This window comes from Oncorhynchus nerka, linkage group LG17 (genome assembly GCF_034236695.1).
Source record: "Oncorhynchus nerka isolate Pitt River linkage group LG17, Oner_Uvic_2.0, whole genome shotgun sequence".
Taxonomy (NCBI): Eukaryota; Metazoa; Chordata; class Actinopteri; order Salmoniformes; family Salmonidae; genus Oncorhynchus; species Oncorhynchus nerka.
In genome coordinates this window covers 52,742,591-52,767,939 of record NC_088412.1, presented here as the reverse complement: position 1 = coordinate 52,767,939, position 25,349 = coordinate 52,742,591, and the positions used below count along the sequence as shown (strand labels likewise).

The following is a 25,349-nucleotide window of genomic DNA, read 5'->3' as shown; positions in this document are numbered from 1 at the left end:
GAAAGCATTTCAGGTGCCATGCGGAGAATTCGCTTTGATGAAATAATGGCCTCAGTTCATGTGGCTGACAACACAAAGATCACTGACAACCCATTTTTTAAGGTTAGGCCCATCTTCTCTGAGCTCAATCAGTCATACAAAGTCATGCCATTTGAGGAATGGCTGTCAGTGGATGAGAGCATGATCCAATACAATGTCCGACATGGATGTAAGCAATTCATAAAGGTAAACCAATTGGTTTTGGTTACAAGCTTAGGAGCCTTGCCTCATCCAGTGGTTACATGTATCACATGGAGCCATATGGTGGATCCCACACTCTCCTCCCTGAGACTGGGTTGGGTCAGGAACCCAGTGTCTTTCTCAGTCTTGCAGAGCAATCTCAGGTGCCTCAAGGTTGCAAGTGACAACCTCTTCATGACAACCTCTTCACTTCGCTTGCACTCCTCGATGAAATGACAAAAAGAGGATATGGGACCTCTGGAACGATGAGGCAAAATCGTCTGTTTGATGTCCCATTCAAGCCGCAGGAGGACTTCATGAAGTTACCCTGGGGAACCTCTGAGGTTCTGATCCAAGGAGACAAGTTGCTGGTGCATTAGAAAGACAATAACACTGTCACAGTGGCAACAAACATGAAAGAGAAATACAGTGAGACCTCTGTCAAGAGATGGAACAAGGAGCGACGTGCCTTTGACAAAGTCCCACAACCAAAATGCATCAACCGATATAATGAGCACATGGGTGGCGTTGACCTTGACGACCTACAGGTTTCAAGATACCATGTCTCCATCAGGTCTACAGGCTACCTCTATGATATATATTATTAGGTTCAAATGAATGCATATTCTACAGGCTACCTCTACATTTTGAGTTACTTGGTGCAAGTGTGACAATATTTTTGGCCACGGCTGTAGATGATTGATGGGTATAACAGCTGTTAAACGTGTGTGTGTGTGTGTGTGTGGTTACAGTGACAGTTGGGGGTCAGTGGATGATAGAACTTCCCTCCCTCCATCCAAGCCTCCCTCTCCTCTCCTGTCACAATCACTAACCCTGCACCAGATACTATTCCCTGCCTCATAAACTCCACATTAACAAAACATGTCCATTTCAACTCCCACATACTATACCATACATGCTCCAATAACTACCCCTCAGAAACGACAGCAACCAGTTACAGTTGCAAAGCCATTTTCAACCCCCTTCATTATATCGTAATTAAACATGACCCTCAGCTCTGTCCCCAGTCTCTGCTAAGAACACAGCCTGCATCCCAAATGGCACTTTATTCCCTAGGTAGTGCACTATTTTGGGCTCTGGTCAAAAGTAGTGCACTAAATAGGGAGTTGGGTGTCATTTGGGATACAGATATATATAGAGAACAGGGTGTCATTTGGGACACATCCACCCACTCCTGCAGAGAGGAGCTGGTTGCTTAGCACTGCTTTGGTCACCCCGACAACGCCCTGAAGGAGATGCCTTTCTCTCGCCCGGGTGGCGGGGCTGGGTATTAAGGGGGAGGGGCCGTGGCTCCATTGTTCACTACCAGCTCCTCTGGTAGTGAACACCACCATGGAAATCATATCAAATCAATCGGCCACGCCCTGAAAAGCCAATATGGTGCCCATAAACAGGCCCTAAGGGAACAGTGACCCATCACATGCACAAACACTGTAACGACACACACGCGCGCACGTACACACACACACACAGAGACTCCACAACAATGTTATGAGCTACTGTAGATAGCTGTGTTGAGTTGTGTTGCATTGTGAATACAGTAAGTAAGCACTGTGATGTGCTAGGCTACACTGTCGATCCCATCCACCTGCATTTATCCACCATGCAACATTAAGACTGAAGAGAAGTCCTGATGAATATATCCACCCAGTCACACACAGCAGATTCATTACAGTCAGAGTAGAATAGCAGAGGAGAAGACATCCAGTCAAAAGTCAGCCTCATTCAGCCCCTCTATCCACCAGTAATGGTAAGGCCATTTTCACTGTTTGAAGCCATTTACACTGTAACATAATAACATCCATCCGTGTGTGTGTGTGTGTGTGTGTGTGTGTGTGTGTGTGTGTGTGTGTGTGTGTGTGTGTGTGTGTGTGTGTGTGTGTGTGAGGGGGCAGACAGACGGGCCAAATGTGCACTTCGGGATACAGACATACAGCAACACAGCATAGATTAGTGGGTTTATGGAAGATTAGCCAGACAATAAAGAGGTGGATCACTGCATACAATTACTGTATATATAGAAACACTATGAATTATAGGATCTCTGTAGCTCATCGGGCATGAGTTTGTAACTGATGGAGCTATAACTGAACAAATGAAGGATGTTTTTCGACATAGATCACTACTGTACTTAACTATATTTTGACACTCAAGGGAGGAGGCGGAGTGTGCATATACAACTACGTACAGTACATATACCATATCACATACAAAACATATAGAACCTTGAATGGTGTTGCACAATGTTGCAAAAGAGTAACACGTGACATGAGAACCTGAGAGAGGCGCTAAGACTACACACAGGGGATGCTGTCATTGATAAATATGAATTTGTCCTGGTAAATAAAGGTTAAATAAATCTGGGACGTTGTCTGTGGGTTGGAGAGGAAAAGAGATTGACGCATCTCAGTGGTGGAAAAAGTAACCAATTGTCATACTTGAGTAAAAATTAATAGAAAATTAAGTGAAAGTCACCCAGTAAAATACTACTGAGTATTTGATTTGAAATATACTTAAGTATCAAAAGTAAAAGTAAAAGTATAAAACATTTCAAATTCCTTATATTAACGGCACCATTTTCTTGTTTTTATTTTATTTACGGATAGCCAGGGGCACAATCTAACATTCCAACATAATTTACAAACGAAACATTTGTGTTTAGTGAGTCCGCCAGATCAGAGGCAACAGACCAGGGATGTTCTCTAGATAAGTGCATGAATTTGACCATTTTCCTGTCCTGCTAAGCATTCAAAATGTAACGAGTACTTTTGGGTTTCAGAGAAAATGTATGGAGTAAAAAGTACCTTATTTTCTTTAGGAATGTAGTAAAGTCAAAGTCAAAAATAGAAATAGTAAAAAAACTACTTAAGCAGTACTTTCAATTATTTTTTACTTAAGTACTTCACACCACTGTCGATTCCACGCCTCATAATCTGTTGTTTTCCTATATCCTGTGTTAAACCTGTGATTCCAATTATCACCTTCTGAAAACACCCTACAAAGCACCACACACTCCTATGCTTCACACACACACACACGCACGCACGCACGCACGCATGCACGCACGCACGCACGCACGCACGCACACTCACACACACACACACACACACACACACACACACACACACACACACACACACACACACACACACACACACACACACACACACACGGAGCTGTGGTATTAAAAAAACACTTCTTTTTTTTCGGATGCAGAGCTAGGTGTTTATCCTATTAACAGCCCATTCAGCTAGCCGTTAGACACCACATGCTAACTAAGGCATGGTAGGCAATCTCAATGCATGTGTGTGTGTGTGTGAGTGAGTTTGTGTGTGTGTGTGTGTGTGGTGGACAATCTCCAGCAGCAGGCAGTATATGGTAGCCTGTCTCTCTGTGTCTCATTATAATAAATGGTTGCGTGATAATGCTGCTGCAGTATACATTACTAGATCTGGATGGTGTAAGGTTGTTTTATGCTTCATAGTTAGGCCTATGTTTCATACAATGTTTGAGGTTGTTTTATGGTGAGGTAAAGGTACTGTATGTCCGTGACAAGTGGCTAGTTCTAAACAGAGAAGGTCGGGGAAGGGGGTAGGCGGTTGCGGAGGGGGTAGGAGTTAGGAGTTTGATAGGGGTAAGTGGTTTTGACAGACAGGAGACTGTAAATACAAACAGAGCTAATCATTATAGGTCAGCTGTCATGTTACAGACCTGACTCTGATTCCAGGCCGGACACACACAAACACACACACTCCTGACCCCGATAACAACAAATGGTTATCCCAGACGGGTGGTATAATATAGCCTACACACACAGAGATGCAAAGGCAGACACACATGGAGAAGGGTTGTGATACCACATGGGTTGGATTAACAATGACATGGATACAGGTTGTCTGAAACGTGTCCCCTAGAAATCCTCTCAGAAGAAACCAGTCCACCCCTCTGAACCCCAAGAGCAAAACATATGTGGTAGTTAGGAATGTTGCTGCCACACACACACACACACACACACACACACACACACACACACACACACACACACACACACACACACACACAAAACAGCATGACGGACATCGACTGCTAACGGTATGAATGGGGAGCTGGGAGGGTGAGAAAAATGTCATTACAGATGAATGTGCTGTACTCGCTTCCCCCCACCCTTGAACACAACCCAGAGTGTGTCACTGACTCTGTGAGAGCCTATAGACACTGTCAACACAGAAACTCTCTGTGCCTCTAACAGTGTAATGAACTCTCCTTATCTCCTACCGCTTCCCTCTCTGAGGTCGAGAAATGGTTGTGCCTGTTGTCCGTGTGTCTTCATGATGTGAATGGAGATCTAACAGTGTGTGACAGGCCTAAACGCCACTGACAAGCCCGACTGATTACATTTCCTCTCCATTAACTATTCGGTTCACTACTTTAGACCAAGACCCGTAGAGCTCTGGTCAAAGGTAGCACTATATTGGGAGCCATTTGGGATGCAAACAGACTGGTCTGTCTGTCTGTCAGTCAGTCAGTCAGTCAGTCAGTCAGTGAGAGAGAGTGAGAGAGAGTGAGTGAGTGAGATAGAGAGACCAGCCAGGGAGGAGAACACACATGCCTGATAATACTGGGTTTTATCTGTCAGTCATAGTACGACTACATATCTGTGTGACCAACTGCATCAATTCTGTCTTATGTAGCAACATTTTAAACATTGATTTATGAATTGGATAAAAGTAGAGACTCAAAGCTGGAAAATGGTATATTATATACTGCAGTTGAGGAACAATGGGAAAGTATTTCTGCTTTGAAAGTTGATAAACTTTGTAACCCACTTTTGAGAAAATGTCCCTTGAATGTTTTGGTACACCCACTGGAGAGCTCTTCTTTGTCTACTCCCATTCAGCATCGTCCACACTCTCTTAAGCCTTCGCCCCACCCACCTCTTTAAGAATTCATATGTGAGGCCATGTGGTAAACATGTACTAAACAAACAGAGAGATTAGTTTAGTGAACAACCAAAGATTTCCAGACTAAATGCGGTAAAATTAGTAGCCTACAATAAGGAAAAACCCCAGGTAAAAATACACGTATCTCGTCCTTGGCCTTTATCCTAATCTGATTTTGGTGCAGGTCAGGTTGTTCTTCACATTACCGTCTCTGGTAAACACACTATGTCAAACAAAATCTACGTTTATTTGTCACATGGACAGGATACAGAAGGTGTCAACGGTACTGTGAAATGGTTATTGCTTAGTAGCAAAATCAAAAACAGAAAGTGTGCAGATAAAAATATTTTATCATTATTAGATGACGCTTACCCAACACACTAAATTGATGGGTCATGTGAAGGAAATGCTATAATCACCCCCAGCCACATCTAACTAAGTGGATGGGTCACTATTGCCTAGACATACACATGTTGATGAAATACAATAGATGGCCGTAATCACCCCCAGACACACCTGGCTAACTTGATGGGTCATGTAATCATCTGGTGAAATTCAGTATTTTGTAGCCTGCTAGCTAAACAATGAACCGGCATAATATAACTCATACCACTACCAATACAAACAATCTGCAGGTAGCTAAAGAGCAACTAGGTTCAATGTTAGCTAGCTAACATTAGGCTATAACTAGCAATGCAACTGGCTTCTGATTCAAATAATATTCCTATACAGGACATACGGGGCGGCAGCGTAGCCTAGTGGTTAGAGCGTTGGACTAGCAACCGAAAGGTTGGAAGGTCAAATCCCTGAGCTGACAAGGTACAAATCCCTTATCTCAGCCAATCATGGCTAGCAGGAAGGTTCCTTCCTTTTTCCGTGGCTAAACCAAACTATGCTCGTAATGTAACAGTTTTTATGAATTTATGTTCCAGAAGTCATTTCAACATTTTGATAGAAAATAAATGTTTACGTTCAAATGTCTTTCCTGTGAAGTAGTGACGTGCGACATACACCTAGTTTCCTGAAACAAATCCCATATATCTGCATTTTAGTATATATGGTAGGAGCTGAGAAGCAGTGGAGAGGAAAGGAGATGGTTTTTACAAACATCTAAAATATTCACAGGAGCTGGACAAAAATGTAATCAAATACATAGAGGAAAGAGCAAAAATGTAGAGGAAAGAGCACTGCACTTTTGGAAAACAGTGAGAGGAAATTCCCTTATATTCTTTCTCTCTCTCGCTCTCTCTCTCGCTCTTAAACACCTTCAGAGGGTCAGTAAGTCACATTAGGAGTTTAAATAAGGATAAGGACAGATATTCAGAGTGGGCGGACGGACGGACGGACGGACGGACGGACGGGACAGACAGCCAGACAGCCAGACAGACAGACAGACAGACAGACAGACAGACAGACAGACAGACAGACAGACAGACAGACAATAGCTGCACTGCTTATCTGATAGTACCACACGGAGGAGAGGCTTTCAAAACACTGATATCAATTAACACACACCAGTGCTCGCAAAGGCACACACACTCAACACACAAACAGACGCACATACACACGTACACATGCACCCACACAAACATTCATGATCCTCTGAGACACAGGATCTATCCAAAAAGGAGGTAATGAAAAAACAGGAACAGAGATAGACAGAGGACTATGGACATGAAAATGAAGTCGAAGAAACACACACACACACACACACACACACACACACACACACACACACACACACACACACACACACACACACACACACACACACACACACACACACACAGGGTCATCATAGTCCACCAACGAGCCAAACTCCTGATCCTCACTCCCCCTGACTGGCATTCCTTAGATACTTGTAGAGGTCTGCGTGGCACGGCTGGTGTTTCTCAGTAAGTCGGACACACACACACAGACATATAATGAGAACCAGACCCAGTCCAAAGACAAAACCCTCTTACATGCACACACACACACACACACACACACACACACACACACACACACACACACACACACACACACACACACACACCCTCTCTGCCTGGTTGTTGTGCATGGTACTTTGAGTAGAGTTCATGGTGAACGCTGAACTGTATCTGGCTCTGCCCTGTGGTAGCTCTGTGGTCACTAACCGTCTCCTGCACTCCCATCAACTCTTACTGACCGTGAAAAGACCACTGGGACCTCCCTATCACTCCAGTGCGGTCCAACCACTGACAAACCAACCGCTGTGATTATAGCTCAAAACAGAAACCGCCCAGGGCAGGGAGAGAGCACGGAGCAAGTCTCAGAGGACAACAAAGAAAGAGGAGAAAGTATATGATGGGATGGAGAAGGAAATAGAAGAGGGTTTTAAGTTGATGGCTGTTGATCTACTTGGAAACGGTCTCAAAGGAGAGAGGGGAAAATATGGAGGGATAGAGGGGAGAAAAGAGGGATGTGTTTTCATTGATCGCAGATGGTCAAGTCCTCTAATCAGACATGTGGAGTGATTGTGTTTGACAGGAGACCCTCCCTCCTCTGTTAGCTAGTTCCCTGAAGACCTGCGCCAGCACTTCCTACTACCCACGCTAACACGCTAACACGTGTCACACACGATACCTCAGATACATACAACTCTATTCTCTCACAGTGAGAGGGGGGGTGATGAAGGACATGGGGGACGTAAGAGAGATAAACATATATAAGGAGGGGGTAGAGACAGAGAGAGAGACAGAGGGAGAGAGAGAAAAGGAGTGGACAGAAACAGAGAGATTAGAGGAAGAGAGAGAGAGAGAATATAAAGAGACAGATAGAGCTCTTTGTCTCCAGTCTCAAAATATGTGTAGCATACCCCAGCTGCCCAGGCAAGGCGAGTGGACCCCCCAAGCTTTGGGTTCCCCCTGGAGGTCGGGCCCCCCAGATAGCATATGAACATGTCATAAGCCATAACAAAAAAAATATGAATTTGCTTTAAACTACAAAATGTATGGACCTTGTGGGGGGGGGGGGCGAAACTGCGCTACGCCACTGAGACAGAGACAGTGGCATATGGGGTTGAGCGTGACTGGGACAATCTCCCACACAGAGAAAAGAGGGAGAGCAGAGAGAGAGAGAGAGAGAGAGAGAGAGAGAGAGGGAAAAGAGAGAAGGGAGATAGTGAGGTCAAGCATGAATCAAATCAGTGTCTTCTGCTTCCCAAGAGGCAGTGCAGTTGTGTGTGGAATTTACACATGTGTGTGAATGAATTGAGAGGATGCCACTGCACAACACACTGACTAGCTAACCGTAATACAATCCCTCTATCTCGCTCAGTCTGTCACTCTTTCGCTCTTTCGCTCTCTCTGTAGGGGCAGCAGGGTAGCCTAGTGGTTAGAGCATTGGACTAAGGTTGCAAGTTCAAATCCCCAAACTGACAAAGTACAAATCTGTCATTTTGCCCCTGAACAGGCAGTTAACCCACTGTTCCTAGGCCGTCATTGAAAATAAGAATTTGTTCTTAACTGACTTGCCTAGTTAAGTAAAAAAAAATAAAAAATCTCTGTCTTTCTCTCTCTCACACGCACACTCCATTACCGGGAAGGATGAGGTTTGAGTCAGCCTACCACCACTCCACACCCCTAGTCTCTGTCACCAGGGTGATCAGGTGATTCATTGACCAGAAATACACAAACACAATGGCAGTCATGGTCACATCAAGCATTAATCTCCACAATAACTCCAAAAATAGCCCCAAAACTCCCACATGCCTATTTCTAAAGAGTGTTGTGGTCAAATGATTGTCACGACTTCTGCCGAGGTCGATGCCTCTCCTTGTTCGGGTGGTGATTGACGTCACCGGTCTTCTAGCCATCATTGATCTATGTTTCATTTTCCATTGCTTTTGTCTGGTCTTCTTACACACCTGGTTCCAATCCCATTCATTACATTATGTGTATTTAACCCTCTGTTTTCCCTCATGTCCTTGTCAGAGATTGTTTATTGTTATGTTCATGTTTTATGGATTGGTGCGCGACGGGTTCTTGTACCCACATTTATTTTATTATGGACTTTGATTTTGGAGTTTGTGTTTTAAGTTAATAAAATACTCCATTTATACCAAGTTTGATTCTCCTGCGATTGACTTTCCTGCCACCTACATACACGATGTGACAATGATTCTGCTTCCCCATACAGGGAAGGGTTCAGAGAAAGTGAACCTACAGTAGAGCCAATCCTCCAATTCAGGCCCCGTAACTAATACAGACAGCTGAGGCTGAGAATGATAGTCAGAGGCAGCAGTGATCATCATGGGTCAGCAAAACAGAGATATAACCTATTCACCAGCCAGGAACGCCAGATCACCACTAGAAGCAGCAACCACAGAGAATCACAGGAAGACGTGGAAACAAAGACCGTCGAATGTGGCCCATACATGGAACATCTATGCACTTTCCTCATCCCTCTCTTTCTATCCTTTCACTCTTATCTCTCCATATCTTAACCCTCTTTTTTGTCCCTTACCTAACCTCTACTACAGCCTAGCTCCTCTCTCCACCCCTAACACCTTCTTAACCATCTATTGCACCCTCCATCCACCTCCTTTTTAACCATCTATTGCACCCTCCATCCACCTCCTTTTTAACCATCTATTGCACCCTCCATCCACCTCCTTTTTAACCATCTATTGCACCCTCCATCCACCTCCTTTTTAACCATCTATTGCACCCTCCATCCACCTCCTTTTTAACCATCTATTGCACCCTCCATCCACCTCCTTCTGATTTGAATTATTACTTCTCTCCATCCCTTCATTAATAATTGACTCTCTTCCTCCTGCTCCAATTAAATAATTAACTAAGCCTCCAGCCGCCTCTATTTGTCTGTCTGTCTCTGTCACTCTCTCTGTGTGTGTGTGTGTGTGTGTGTCACTCTGTCTTTTCCTCTGTCTATGTTAGAATCTCTCTGTCCCTGTCACTCTCTGTCATACAGGCCTGCCTGTATGTGACTGTCTGTCCTGCTATCTGTTTGTCTCGGTCTCACACTGTAAACCCCAAGACATTAACTCAAATACTTCTAGTAAGTTGAACTCAAAGTTAATTAAGTTTAAAAAAAAACATGTTTATGTGGTACTGAATCAACATGAAATGAGAAGTCATATCAACTACATTTGTTAAAGTTATGATAACAAATATATGCTTCTTCCCAACATGCTCTACTGCAGGTTGTGTTTTTTTCATGTACATTGAGTGATCGAGTGATTATTACTACACAAAGATTAATAACATACATTTTTCTAAACTACTGAAATGGTTGTTTTAGTTTAATTGGCTATGGTAGTCTCCTTGCAGTCTGTCTAGCTCTTGCAATCATTATGAATGCAGATTGCAGTTAAATAAACATTCCAACTGTTGGCTATCTTAACTCTGGCTGGAATCACATTTCACACATCAAGCCAACATAATGTGACTTGCAGGTAGGGTTGCATTTCCCAAGTAAATTTTCCAAGTTTCCTAAAAACCCCAGATGGAAGATTCATTGAAATCCTTCAACCAGGATTTTTATGAAAATCTTGGAGTTTTGTCGTTACTGGAATTTTGCAATCTACTTGCAGGCCTGATGTGGCATGTAAACCGTTTCAGGCCTCAAAATAATATTAGATAAGTATTGTCGTAAAGACTTTACCCACAATGATAACATTCACCTAGGAACTCACTTGGTGAAGGTCACAGGAATTAAAATAAACTAATTTAACAACCATGTCTCTGTCACAAATAAATACAGTCATGGCTGGTAACCCTACAATTCACTCGATAAGGCAAGGCGCACTCAGACATTATATTGGAGGCATGGCATATTGGGGGTGTCACAGTGACTCATTGACTATCAGTTTGAGTAATGACTACAAAATCACTTTAAGTAACTGTATTAAGTGCAATGGGTTTCCTCAAACGTTTTGAGTAATGACAGCACATTGGGGTTTACAGCGCACTGTGTGTTGTTCCTTCCGTCTCCTTCTCCTGTTTTTGAGCATGCTACAATATAGTGTGGGTAACACACACATGCACTAACACCCACACTCAATACACACTCAGTCAGAGGCATGGTCAAATACTCTACTGCCATGTTATCCTGTCTCTCAGTCTGTTGCACTGAGTGTTGTCCTGTTTTGGTACACTGGGTGCATGCAGAACTACACAAACACACACACACACACACACACACACACACACACCACCCCGTGACTTAACTGTTGAAAGCCTTTTCCCAACTGAAACAGATACAGGATGCCTCCACCCCCTCCTCTCTATGTAAGCTCCCTGTGATTGGTTGACACAGTTTCTCCAACACTAAACCAAGTGTTGGGGTGCATCACCCTTTTGACCAGACCCCTCTTTTTGAGTTAATATTCACACATAATAATATCAAAGGGATTCCATGACTTCCTGGATGAGAAAATAACGAGGCAGGAAACAGGAAGAATTTATCTCCAGGCTATGCCATCTGTATCATGGTTATGTCCCAAATGGCACCCGATTCCTTGCATAGTGCACTACTTTTGACCAGAGCCCTATGGGCCCATGTACAGAGTAGGGTGTCATTTGGGATACAGAAAGCCCTCTGAGACAAAGAGAACCATGGATTGATTCTGTTAACAATGGTGGTTTCAACCAAAACACAAATTTGGACGTTGGCCTTTCAAACTAAAACCAACCCAATAAGGTGTCCTCCTGGTGTGTGTGTGTGTTTGTGTGTATATACAACCTAATGGCTAATCTCCGGATACAAAGAACCAACAAAATGATTCAGCAGGACAATCAAAAGCTTATTTAGCACAGGTGACGTTGTAAAACACACACACGTCTCTCTCGCTTTCCTTCTCCTCTCTCCCTCTCCCTCCCTCTCTGTGTTTTACCATGGTACCCTGTCAGAACACTAGCATAAAAAGTCAGATCACAAGTCAGTCACAGGAGCCAATGGAAAAGTAAATCAAATAAATAGCCAACAGACTAGAGACGACAACAGGACAGGTAGCACAATACACTCTGAATTAACCATCCTGAACAGACAGACTCACAGCTAGGCCTGCCTCTGTATGCCTCTGGCACTAGTATTAACAACACACACACACACACACACACACACACACACACACACACACACACACACACACACACACACACACACACACACACACACACACACACACACACACAAAATAGTGAGACCCCGGGTGGGTCATCCTGTCTGTACACACACAAAGGTCATTGATCAGAGGATAGATACAGGCTGACAAGATGAATATAATTTATCACACAATGTTTCATTTGTATGTGGAGTGTGCGTGTGTGAATGAGTGTGTGGGAAAACACCCACTGTGTGTGTGACGAGGCAGATGGTTTCAGCCCCTTCCACCCCACTGCCCCCAACCCTCACGTCCTCCCCTAATACTCACCTAATCCTCCACCTCCTGATCGTAATGAAACACTCCTCCATATTGTTGCATAGTGCAGAGTGTGTCCACCCAATGACTGCAACACTTAACTACAGGCCAAACTGTAATATCTTATATTACCAACGGGCCATTAAAAACTGTAAGATCTTATGTTTCACCGAGTCGTGGCTGAACGACGACATGGATAATATACAGTTGGTTGTTCCAGTAAAAAAATGTACGTGCATCGGCAAGACAGAACAGCTGCCTCCGGTAAGACAAAGGGTGGCGGTCTGTGTCTATTTGTCAATAACAGCTGGTGCATGAAATGTAATATTAGGAAGTCTCGAGGTTTTGCTCGGCAAGAAAGTTTTAATTTATATTTTTTGTAGCTGTCTATTTACCATCACAAAACGATGCTGGCACGAAGCAAACAAGAAAATGCAAATCCAGAGAAGGCCTGTGACTTTAATGCAGGGAAAATTAAATCTGTTTTACTTCATTTCTACCAGCATGTTACTTGAGCAAATAGAAGGAAGAAAAACTCTAGACCACAATTACTCACAGAGACGCGTACAAAGCTTTCCCTCGCCCTCCATTTGGCAAATCTGACCATAATTCTGTCCTTCCAAGCAAAAACAAAAGCAGGAAGTACCAGTGACTCGCTCAATAAGGAAGTGGTCAGATTATGCAGATGCTAAGAATCCCATCCGCGAGCTGCACAGTGATACGAGGCTACCAGACGAGCTAAATTACTTATATGCGCGCTTCCAGGTAAGCAACACTGAATCATGGATGAGAGCACCAGATGTTCGGGACGATAGCGTGATCATGCACTCCGTAGACGATGTGAGTAAGACCTTCAAACAGGTCAACATTCACAAGGGCGGATGGCCAGACAAATTACCAGGACGTGTACTATGAGCATGCACTGACCAACTGGGAAGTGTCTTCACTGACATTTTCAACCTCTCCCTGAGAGAGTCTGTAATACCTACATGCTTCAAGCAGACCACCATAGTCCCAACAACACCAAGGTAACCTGCCTAAATACCTTCTGACCTGTAGCACTCACGTCTGTAGCCATGAAATGCTTTGAAAGGCTGGTCATGGCTCACATCAACACCATCATCCCAGAAACCCTAGACTCACTCCAATTTGCATACCGCACCAACAGATCCACAGATGACGCAATCGTTATTGCACTTCACACTGCCCTTTCCCACCTGGACAAAAGCAACACCTACATGAGAATGCTGTTAATTGAATACAGCTCAGCGTTCAACACCACAGTGCCCTCAAAGCTCATCACTAAGCTAAAGACCCTGAAACTAAACACCTCCCTGTGCAACTGAATCCTGGACTTCCTGACGAGATGCCCCCAGGTGGTAAAGGTAGGCAACAAAACATCTGCCACTCTGATCCGCAACACGGGGGCCCCTCAGGAGTGCATGCTTAGTCCCTACCAGTACTCCCTAATCACCCATGACTGCGTGGCAAAGCACGACTCCAACACCATCATTAAGTTTGCCGACGACACAACGGTGGTAAGCCTGATCACAGTCAACGATGAGACAGCCTATAGGGAGGAGGCCAGAGACTTCGTGGACTACAGGAAAAAGGGGGCCGAGCACACCCCCATTCCCATTGACAGGACATCAGTGGAGTAAACTAAAATGGTCCAAACACACCAAGACAGTCGTGAAGAGGGCACAACAATGCCTATACCCCCTCAGGAGACTGAAAAGATTTGGCATGGGTCCTCGGATCCTCAAAAACTTCTACAGATGCACCATCGGGAGCATCCTGACGGGTTGCATCACCGCCTGGTATGGCAAAGGCCTCTAACCGCAAGGAGCTACAGAGGGTAGTACGTACGGCCCAGTACATCACTGGGGCCAAGCTTCCTGCCATCCAGGACCTCTATACCAGGTGGTGTCACTGGAAGGCCCTAAACATTGCCAAAGACTCCAGCCACCCTAGTCATAGAATATTCTCACTACTACCGCACGGCAAGCAGTACCAGAGTGCCAAGTTTAGATCCAAAATGCTTCTTAACAGCTTCTACCCCTAAGCCATAAAACAGCTAATCAAATGGCTACCCGGGCTATTTACAATGCCACCCCCCTTATTATTTAGTTTATTATCACTTAGTTATTTACAATGCCACCCCCCTCATTTTCACTGCCGCTGTTCACTGTTTATTATCTATGCATAGTCACTTTACCCCTACCTGCATGCACATATTACCGTAATTGCTGGACTATAAGCCGCTACTTTATTCCCACACACTGAACCTAGCGGTTTATACAATGACGCGGCTAATTTATGGATTTTTCCCGCTTTCGCAAGATTCATGCCGCCAAAAAACTGAGCACTGTCACATAATGTGATGTAAATCGAGCGTGCTCAAACTTCCCATCATTCTGATTACGGTAGTAATTTTGTCACCCTCATCATCGCAAAGACACAGAGAAATGCATATGATGCAGCTTTCAAGTTGAAGGCGATCGATCTGGCTGTTGGAAAAATAAATAGAGCTGCTTGGCCTTACTGAGTCGATTATAAGACGTTGTAAACAGCAGCGGGAGGAACTGACTCAGTGCAAAAAGACAACAAACCTTTCAGAGGGAAGAAAAGCAGATGGCCCAAAGTATTTGCAGCCACTCGACATCAGTGTAAATCGTGCATTTAAGGTGGCGCTCCGTGTTCAGTGGGAGGCTTGGATGACAAGTGGGGAGAAATCCTTCACTAAAACGGGCCGCATGCGAAGAGCAACTTATGGTCAAGTCTCCCAGTGGGTCCTGACAGCGTGGAGCATTGTCAAAAAATCCACTATCATCAACGGGTTTCGAAAGGCTGGACTGCTGCGTGTTGAAGGGGCAGCATGAGCTCAGCGGGGTATTTGCCTCCGGATGAAAGTGACGAGAGCGACAATGAAAACGATCCAACATCGGATGAAGCAATTCTGAGGCTATTCAACTCCGACACCGAAGGAGATGACTTCAGTGGTTTCAGTGCACAGGAGGAGGCTTGGTAGGCTACTGTTTTAATTTTTGTTACAAGCCATGTTTTGTTAAAGCCTATTTATTTTTGCTACAAGCCGTGTTTCGTTTAAAGGCTGTGTAAAGTTCATTTGTTTCAATGTACCGGTAGGCACCTGGCTTATAGACATGTTTCAATGTACCGGTAGGCACCTGGCTTATAGACATGTTTCAATGTACCGGTAGGCACCTGCGGCTTATAGACATGTGCAGCGTATTTATGTACAAAATACATATTTTTTAATAATTCCGTGGGTGCGGTTTATATTCAGGTGCGCTTAATAGTCCAGCAATTACGGTACTTCAATTACCTCAACTAACCTGTACCCCTGCACATTGACTCGGTACCGGTACCCCCTGACTCGGTACCCCCTGACTCGGTACCGGTACACCCTGACTCGGTACCGGTACCCCCTGACTCGGTACCGGTACCCCCTGACTCGGTACCGGTACCCCCTGACTCGGTACCGGTACCCCCTGACTCGGTACCCCCTGACTCGGTTCCGGTACCCCCTGACTCGGTACCGGTACCCCCTGACTCGGTACCCCCTGACTCGGTACCCCCTGACTCGGTACCCCCTGACTCGGTACCGGTACCCCTGACTCGGTACCCCCTGACTCGGTACCCCTGACTCGGTACCGGTACCCCCTGACTCGGCACCGGTACCCCTGACTCGGTACCCCCTGACTCGGTACCGGTACCCCCTGACTCGGTACCCCTGACTCGGTACCCCTGACTCGGTACCGGTACCCCTGACTCGGTACCCCTGACTCGGTACCGGTACCCCTGACTCGGTACCCCTGACTCGGTACCCCCTGACTCGGTACCCCCTGACTCAGTACCCCTGACTCGGTACCCCCTGACTCGGTACCGGTACCCCTGACTCGGTACCCCTGACTCGGTACCCCCTGACTCGGTACCCCTGACTCGGTACCGGTACCCCCTGACTCGGTACCCCCTGACTCGGTACCCCCTGACTCGGTACCCCTGACTCGGTACCGGTACCCCCTGACCCGGTACCCCCTGACTCAGAATTGTTATTTTCTAGTTTCTCTTTTATTTGTTTTATTTTAGTTTATTTAATAAATATTAAGTTTCTTAAGTAAGCATTTCATGGTAAAGTCTACACCTGTTGTATTCAGCGCATGTGACAAATACTGTTTGGTTTGATTTGATTACCCAACCCTCAGGTCCTGGCCCGCAGCTAAAAACATAACGACTCAAATATCACCCAAACATAATATGAAGCTACTCCCAAAACATATCGTGTTAGGTTACTCTCCAAAAAATATCCCCACCCAGAGTATTAGGTTGTTGTTTGAATCGCCAGCCCTTGTGGTGAAGTAAGGCGTGTATGTGTGTGTGTATGTGTGTGTGTATGTGTGTGTGTGTGCGTGTACCGGTGAGGAGTGCTTGTCCCTCTCTTAGCTCCTCGTCCACGGCAACACTGTACTCCTCCTGGGAGAAGCCTCGTGTGCACGGCAACGATCCCTGCCTCCATGGCAATGACCCCACGGCACCTCCGCCCTGCACAGCAATCTGGAGAACAGAGGAAGAACAGAAGGGTGTGAGAAAAAATATCAATATAGTCCTGGATAGGTTACACATACTTAAATTTGTATGCACTCACTGCACTGTAAAATGCTTTGAAAAAAAGTGTCTACAGAGTAGCTTAAATTAAAAGAGTTCACAACGATGTAATAACCACTAATAACTATCATAATAGGCAAGAGAAGTGACATAATAACCACCACCAAATGCAATATATTATATATTATAGGCTGCATAAAAGAGACATACTATTCCAATGTATAATGTATGACATAACAACATAAAGGTCTATAACTGTGTCAAATAACAGCAACAGTATTTGCACATTAGGAGGGGCCTAGCCCAGCGGCAGACAGACAACTAATATCTAGCGTGTAGGCTACCTCTCTATGCCCTCCGCCCTACCCCCCTCACAGAACGGCACAAGGACATATGTTGTTGTTAAGAATCCACTCAGGCTGGTGATTGGAGTAATGAGTGTAAGGGTAAGCAGGTAGTATGATTAGACTGAGAAAGACCTCCTGTCGGCATCCCAAATGGCATCCTATTAGTGCACTACCAATGGGCTCTGGTCAAAAGTGGTGCACTACATAGGGAATAGGGTGCCGTTTGGGATGCAAACCCTATACAGCACTTCAGAAACGCACTTCAGAAACGCACCCTCCCTCTTCTCCACCATCATGTCGTTCTGCCCCTGAACAGGCAGTTAACCCACTGTTCCTAGGCCGTCAATGAAAAAAAGAATTTGTTCTTAACTGACTAAAATAAAGGTAAAATAAAAAAATAAAAAATAAATGGTGATCACAGATCTGATATGGCTACACAACTGAAATGTCTTGGAACCCCTTGCTTGCTTTAAATGGTGATCACAGATCTGATATGGCTACACAACTGAAATGTCTTGGAACCCCTTGCTTGCTTTAAATGGTGATCACAGATCTGATATGGCTACACAACTGAAATGTCTTGGAACCCCTTGCTTGCTTTAAATGGTGATCACAGATCTGATATGGCTACACAACTGAAATGTCTTGGAACCCCTTGCTTGCTTTAAATGGTGATCACAGATCTGATATGGCTACACAACTGAAATGTCTTGGAACCCCTTGCTTGCTTTCACCTACCAGATTGTTTTCAGATCAGTGATTCATTCAGGGAAGATATGGAGGAATAGGGTACTACAGAAGTATTGAAGCATCGGTGTGAAGGCAGAGCACTATCAGATCAGTGATTCATTCAGGGAAGAGATGGAGGAATAGGGTACTACAAAAGTATTGAAGCATCGGTGTGAAGGCAGAGCACTATCATGGGGAAACGGAGCCGAGAACAAACCAGACCAGCTCACATCATAGATGTGTGCGTCAAAAAGCTGTAACCCTTGACCTTTCCATGACGTGACCTAACTCATTCATCTCATGCCTTTTCTATTTCATTCTAATCAAAACCTCTAATCTGCCAACACTCTGCAAATCACTCATCTGTCTCTATTTATTTGTATCTCTGTTGCTTATCGTAGCCTAATTTCTAACATAAAACATCTCCAAACATGTTTCAAACACTCTCATACTCTTCTAAATGAATACATTAATGCAATGACGATGCAAAACCAAATAGGTTGGGTAGTAGGGCTGACCCCATTTAGAAAATGCAAAACCAAATAGGTTGGGTAGTAGGGCTGACCCCATTTAGAAGATGCAAAACCAAATAGGTTGGGTAGTAGGGCTGACCCCATTTAGAAGATGCAAAACCAAATAGGTTGGGTAGTAGGGCTGACCCCATTTAGAAGATGCAAAACCAAATAGGTTGGGTAGTAGGGCTGACCCCATTTAGTCGACAGGTTGATTGTTTGGTCGATAGGCTGTTGGTCGACTGAGATTTCTTTAGGATGTTAAAGGTTCTAGATATAACCCTTTGCCTCACAAAGAACCCTTGTCATCCAAAAAGGTTTATTCTGATCAAAACAGTTCTTGGTAGAACCCTGTCCCTCTGCACAGAACCCCTTTGGAACCCTTTTTTTCTAAGAGTGTTTAAAGAACCATTTCAAAATCAAAATAATGTTTTTAATCAAATGTGATGATATTTGGATGAAACCAGATCAAAGTATGATGACCAAAGTACGAAAAATGACTGTTGCTTATACATTCGTTTACTTCATATGTATACAGGGTGGGTCACCATTGAGAACAGGGTCTCATTTGCAAGGGAGCCCTGTGAACATGAACATACAATAAATAATATCAATATAATAAATACAACAAGATTATTCAAAACAAACACAACTCTCACATATGACCTTCCTTAAACTCGATCTAAACTGTCCAATGGGGGCCAGCGAGTCTAATTCCAAGGTTGCCTGAAGACTATTCCATGAGCTGGGGGCATAAAAACTAAAAGGATTTGTTCCTGTGGGACCTCCAGAACCAGCCAGTGTAGAGGGTATTACAAGTGCTGGATCTCCAGTTAATATCTGAGCTAGTGGGGGAGTCTCTGGAGAACCGTTGTATATACAAAAAGTAACCCATTTTGAGCCCTTCTGGTAGTCAGAGAGTCCCAGCCAACAGAACTATACGAAATGCAGTGATGTCAACAAAAATGGTCCCCAGTGAAAAGAACGCAGTGCTGAATAATAGACTGAATCTAAAGGTTTTAAAGCAGAGGCTGCCGCATGCATGTGGATTATATCCCCATTATCAAGCACTGGGAGAAGCGCTGCTTGAACAATCCAAATGAGGCTGGATCTATTTCTAGAAAATAAACTAATCTTAAATCTCCACTTTTTTTCAATATAGCACATAATCTAAGAAAATAGTTTTATGGTCTAAACAATACAGCACATGATCTAATACAAGTGTAGCTGCTGAAACAGTGCTATGTCCAGGTCTAAAACCAGATTGGTGGTCATTAAGAATATAATGATCTAATACAAGTGTAGCTGCTGAAACAGTGCTATGTCCAGGTCTAAAACCAGATTGGTGGTCATTAAGAATATAATGATCTAATACAAGTGTAGCTGCTGAAACAGTGCTATGTCCAGGTCTAAAACCAGATTGGTGGTCATTAAGAATATAATGATCTAATACAAGTGTAGCTGCTGAAACAGTGCTATGTCCAGGTCTAAAACCAGATTGGTGGTCATTAAGAATATAATGATCTAATACAAGTGTAGCTGCTGAAACAGTGCTATGTCCAGGTCTAAAACCAGATTGGTGGTCATTAAGAATATAATGATCTAATACAAGTGTAGCTGCTGAAACAGTGCTATGTCCAGGTCTAAAACCAGATTGGTGGTCATTAAGAATATAATGAGAAGTTTAAGTTCTCAGCTGAGAGTTGGCCAGGGACTCTAAAATGTTGGCGTGGCAAAATAGCTTGGAAATTGGACAGCAGTTATCCAATTCAGAAGGATCTCTGCCTTTGTGTACGGGGAGGACTTCCAGATTTTAGGGATAACCCCAGAAACAATTGTCAAGTTAAAAACATAGGTTAATGATTCTAAGGTTAATGATAAGTGGGTCAGAAAGCTATAGCAAAAAGGATCAAGGGAGTCAGCCTCCGCTGATTTTTTTTTTAAACATAAATTTTCAATAAGGCACTTAGCATATCATAGACATCCAATGGTTGAAATGAAAATGAGGAATGTGTATCTGGGAATGTATCGTTCTCTGCGACTTGGCTCGAAGTGCATTAAGAACTCCCTCAGCTGGATTCAGAGTTTTCAGAAGCTATTTTATCAAATCGGTGGACCTCGAATCAAATCAAAATGTTATTGGTCACATACACATGTTTAGCAGATGTTATTGTGGGTGTAGCGAAACACTTGTGTTTCTAGCTCCAACAGTACAATAATATCTAACTGTAACGCTCGTCGTCGGTGGAAGGAAGAGTGGTCCAAAGCGCAGAGTGGAAAGTGATATTTATTTACAAGAAACACTCAAACAAAAATAACAAATCCAAAAACGAAATCGAACAGTTCCGTCAGGCACAGACACTAAACAGAGAATAACACCCCACAAAACCCAAACAGAAAATCACAACTTATATCTGATCCCCAATCAGAGACAACGATAGACAGCTGGAAAATCACAACTTATATATGATCCCCAATCAGAGACAACGATAGACAGCTGGAAAATCACAACTTATATATGATCCCCAATCAGAGACAACGATAGACAGCTGGAAAATCACAACTTATATATGATCCCCAATCAGAGACAACGATAGACAGCTGGAAAATCACAACTTATATATGATCCCCAATCAGAGACAACGATAGACAGCTGGAAAATCACAACTTATATATGATCCCCAATCAGAGACAACGATAGACAGCTGGAAAATCACAACTTATATATGATCCCCAATCAGAGACAACGATAGACAGCTGCCTCTGATTGGGAACCACACTGGCAAAACAACAAAGAAATAGGAAACATAGATTTTCCCACCCAAGTCACAACCTGACCTAACCAAACATAGAGAATAAATAATGATTTCTAAGGTCAGGGCGTGACAGTAATATTTAACAATTTCACAACAATACACACAACACACACAATACACACAATACACACAATACACACAATACACACAAATCTAAAGGAATGGAATTAAGAATATATAAATATATGGACGAGCAATGTCAGAGCGGCATAGACTAATATACAGTAGAATAGTATAGAATACAGTATATACATATGAGATGAGTAATACATAGACTAATATACAGTAGAATAGTATAGAATACAGGATATACATATGAGATGAGTAATGCATAGACTAATATACAGTAGAATAGAATATAATACAGTATAAACATATGAGATGAGTAATACATAGACTAAGATACAGTAGAATATAATATAATACAGTATATACATATGAGATGAGTAATGCATAGACTAAGATACAGTAGAATATAATACAGTATATACATATGAGATGAGTAATACATAGACTAAGATACAGTAGAATATAATACAGTATATACATATGAGATGAGTAATGCAAAATATGCAAACATTATTAAAATGACTAGTGTTCCATCATTAAAGTGGCCAGTGATTTAAAGTCTATGTATATAGGGCAGCAACCTCCAAGGTGCTAGTGATGGCGATTTAATAACAGACTGATGGCCTTGAGATAGAAGCTGTTTTTCAGTCTCTCGGTCCTAGCTATGATGCACCTGTACTGACCTCGCCTTCTGGATGATAGCAGGGAGAACAGGCAGTGGCTCGGGTGGTTGTTGTCCATGATGATCTTTTTGGCCTTCCTGTGACATTGGGTGCTGTAGGTGTTTTCCCCCGGTGAAGCGTTGGGCAGACCGCAACACCCTCTGGAGAGCGCTACGCTTGTGGGCGGTGCAGTTGCCGTACCAGGCGGTGATACAGCCCGACAGGATGCTCTCAATTGTGCATCTGTAAAAGTTTGTGAGGGTTTTAGGTGTCAAGCCAAATTTCTTCAGCCTCTTGAGGTTGAAGAGGCACTGTTGCGCCTTGTTCACCACACTATCTGTGTGGGTGGACCATTTCAGTTCGTCAGTGATGTGTACTTGAAGCTTTCCACCTTCTCTACTGCAGTCCCATCGATGTGGATAGAGGGGTGCTCCCTCTGCTGTTTCCGGTTGTATTTAATAACACCACAAAAAATGTTGGGATAATAATGTAATAAATAACACAGAAAAACAAATACTGCAAAGTTGATTAGGAGCTAGAAGCACAACTGCCCTATCTGTCAGCGCCATCTTTACCTACTGAGGCAAAGTGGTTATTAAAAGCACACCAAATGTCCACCTTATCTGTTATGTGAGCCGAGGCTGTCATAAGGCTGCTTTGGTAATGAGGGGATGGTGTTTTGTTTTAGAGATTTGACTACCTTCCAGAATGAAGCTGGATTCCCACGATTCTCAGATATACATTTCAAGAAGTACTGTATGAGGATTGTGCTTTTCTAACCTGGGATAGGCATCTATTTTTTAAGCTTTTACATAGAATCAGTCCTGAAGTTTATTTGATAGTTCAGGGATTAGCTCTATCCCTTACACTTAGTTTATTGAATGGAGCATGCTTATCTGCAATAAAATAATGTAGGGACTGATCCGAGTCAGAGATATCTGTCACAACCCCCATTCACACAATCCTAGAACAGACAAGAATGGTTGTCATTGAAATTCATATAATTTGTCATGTAACAATGTGAGTGCGAGATTTGGGTAGTTTTATGCAGGCAATGAGACAATGGTCACTGAACTCATTAGCAAATATTCCATTGGTTGTATACTTGTGAGGGGCATTTGTCAAAATAATATCTAAAAGAGTAGATTTTTCAGGGTGTTTAAAAGGCGGACTGATTCAGTTATCAACTGAGTTAGATTTAGCTCAATCAGAAGCTGGCATCAACTAATCCTGATTAAGATCAACCAAAATGAATAAATCAGATTTAGCATAGTCAGATAACAAGTCAGACAATTGGCTAAGAGCACTTGTTGGTTGTAAATATGGTTTGAGAGGCCAGAGCCTCTATATAATAAAATACATTTTTGAGATCAAACTGCTGGCATTTACATGAATCAGTTCAATGCCACAGCTGCAGGATTTCAGATCAGATGGAGTCTCTAATACAAGCATACTATGCTCAATTGATAACCCCTTACTTGAAAATACCATAGGGCTAGTTTGAAATGGTATAGATAAAAGATTGTCTAGAACTGTACCATTGTGCCTATGCTTTGAGCGAGGAAGTGGACTAAAACAAGAGTCAATGAGGGTTACCTGTTGCGAACATGCAGTATGAAGATAATGCTGATAATTTATGGTTGGGATTACCTAAGCGGAACATGGGGTGTTGGTAAGTCAATGTCTCAGTGCAGCCTTGAAAGGCAAGACCAGGGTCCAGGCACCAAGATGATTTGGATGGACCCCATCCTCTCTGTAGAATATCTCTTGTTTCCAAAGTTGTCAAAGTTATCCACAAAAGTAACTCCAACAGAGTTAGAGTAGACTGGTAGCGAATCATGTAGTGCTTGCAACCTACTGAATCTTTCGCTGACACGACTCAGTGGTGGCACTGGGGGCCTGAAATACTTGGATGCTTGTTGGATTCTTTCAGAGTTCCAATCAGTTCTTTAAAATCCTGTTTCAGCCACTCCGAGCTAGCAATCCTAATGTAATTAGATCCCCACATGGATTACTATAGCGACAGCTCCCATGTTCTGGTGTAAAATGGTAGGAAGCAGCCTATTATTGTCTTGTAACCAAGCCCCAGGATAGCACAATGTTTTTGACGGTGAGCGGATCTGAGTCTGGGGCAGAGTCCCTCTCGGGAACATGGAGAATCCTAGTCCGAGGCAGAATCTCCCTGGGAAGGAGGGTGGATAGGGACGAAGGCGCGAGAATCTCCATAGCCAAGACGGCGAAGCTGTTGAACAATTGGATTTGGGTTGAGCTTCCGAACACCAAAGAAGTCCCACTAGCCACAAGCCACTTCCCTCCATTTGGCCACATTGTTCCAGAAGAGAGCGTAGTATAAGTACAGCTCCTGCAGTGCATGAGATGCTTGCTTTTTACCCTGAATTGGGGAAGCCTCCGTGGGAAGAGACATAGGAAATACATCCGTGGCGCAGAGACAGCAATTTCAGGCAAAGCAAAAATATAATAATAAAAATAGACAATAACTGATGTATTTTTCTGGACCTATACAGACCATTGGTAAATACAGCCAATAGAACAACAAAAAAGATTAAAGGGAATAGACTGTAGCCTGTTAAACATAACATCCTGTGAAAAAGATTAAAGGGAATAGACTGTAGCCTGTTAAACATAACATCCTGTGAAAAACAATTCACTGTCAAACAAATATGTGCACTCGCTCTCCTTCCAGTCAAAAGGTGTGTGTGATGAGTGTAAAAGTGTGCTTGACCTAAAGTTTGATCATGAAGTTACTGGTCCCCTCCACGTGTCAAACACTTGGATTCAGGAGGCGGGATTGTTAAGGGGATAGGGTGACGTCACCATAACTCTCTCGTTTTAATACACCAACGGTAGCGTGACATTCTCTTACTTAATTTAAATAAGTACCGCCTTCTAACTAACATCGGAAAAGGCATGTATGCATAGGGGTGTGGTTTAAGTAGATGGATAGTTACTCTACTGGTGCCATAAATTGACTGTATGGTG

General features: G+C 43.5%; 1 protein-coding gene across 1 annotated transcript in view; it reads right to left on the bottom strand.

Moving 5' to 3' along the window:
• LOC115145404 (cadherin-2-like) overlaps nt 1-25,349 on the bottom strand; it is a 117,610-nt gene that overhangs the window by 88,991 nt on the left and 3,270 nt on the right. The window contains exon 2 of the mRNA XM_029686942.2: nt 17,025-17,163. Within this exon, the coding sequence (XP_029542802.1) occupies nt 17,025-17,163 (139 nt within the window). The remainder of the gene's footprint in view (nt 1-17,024; nt 17,164-25,349) is intronic.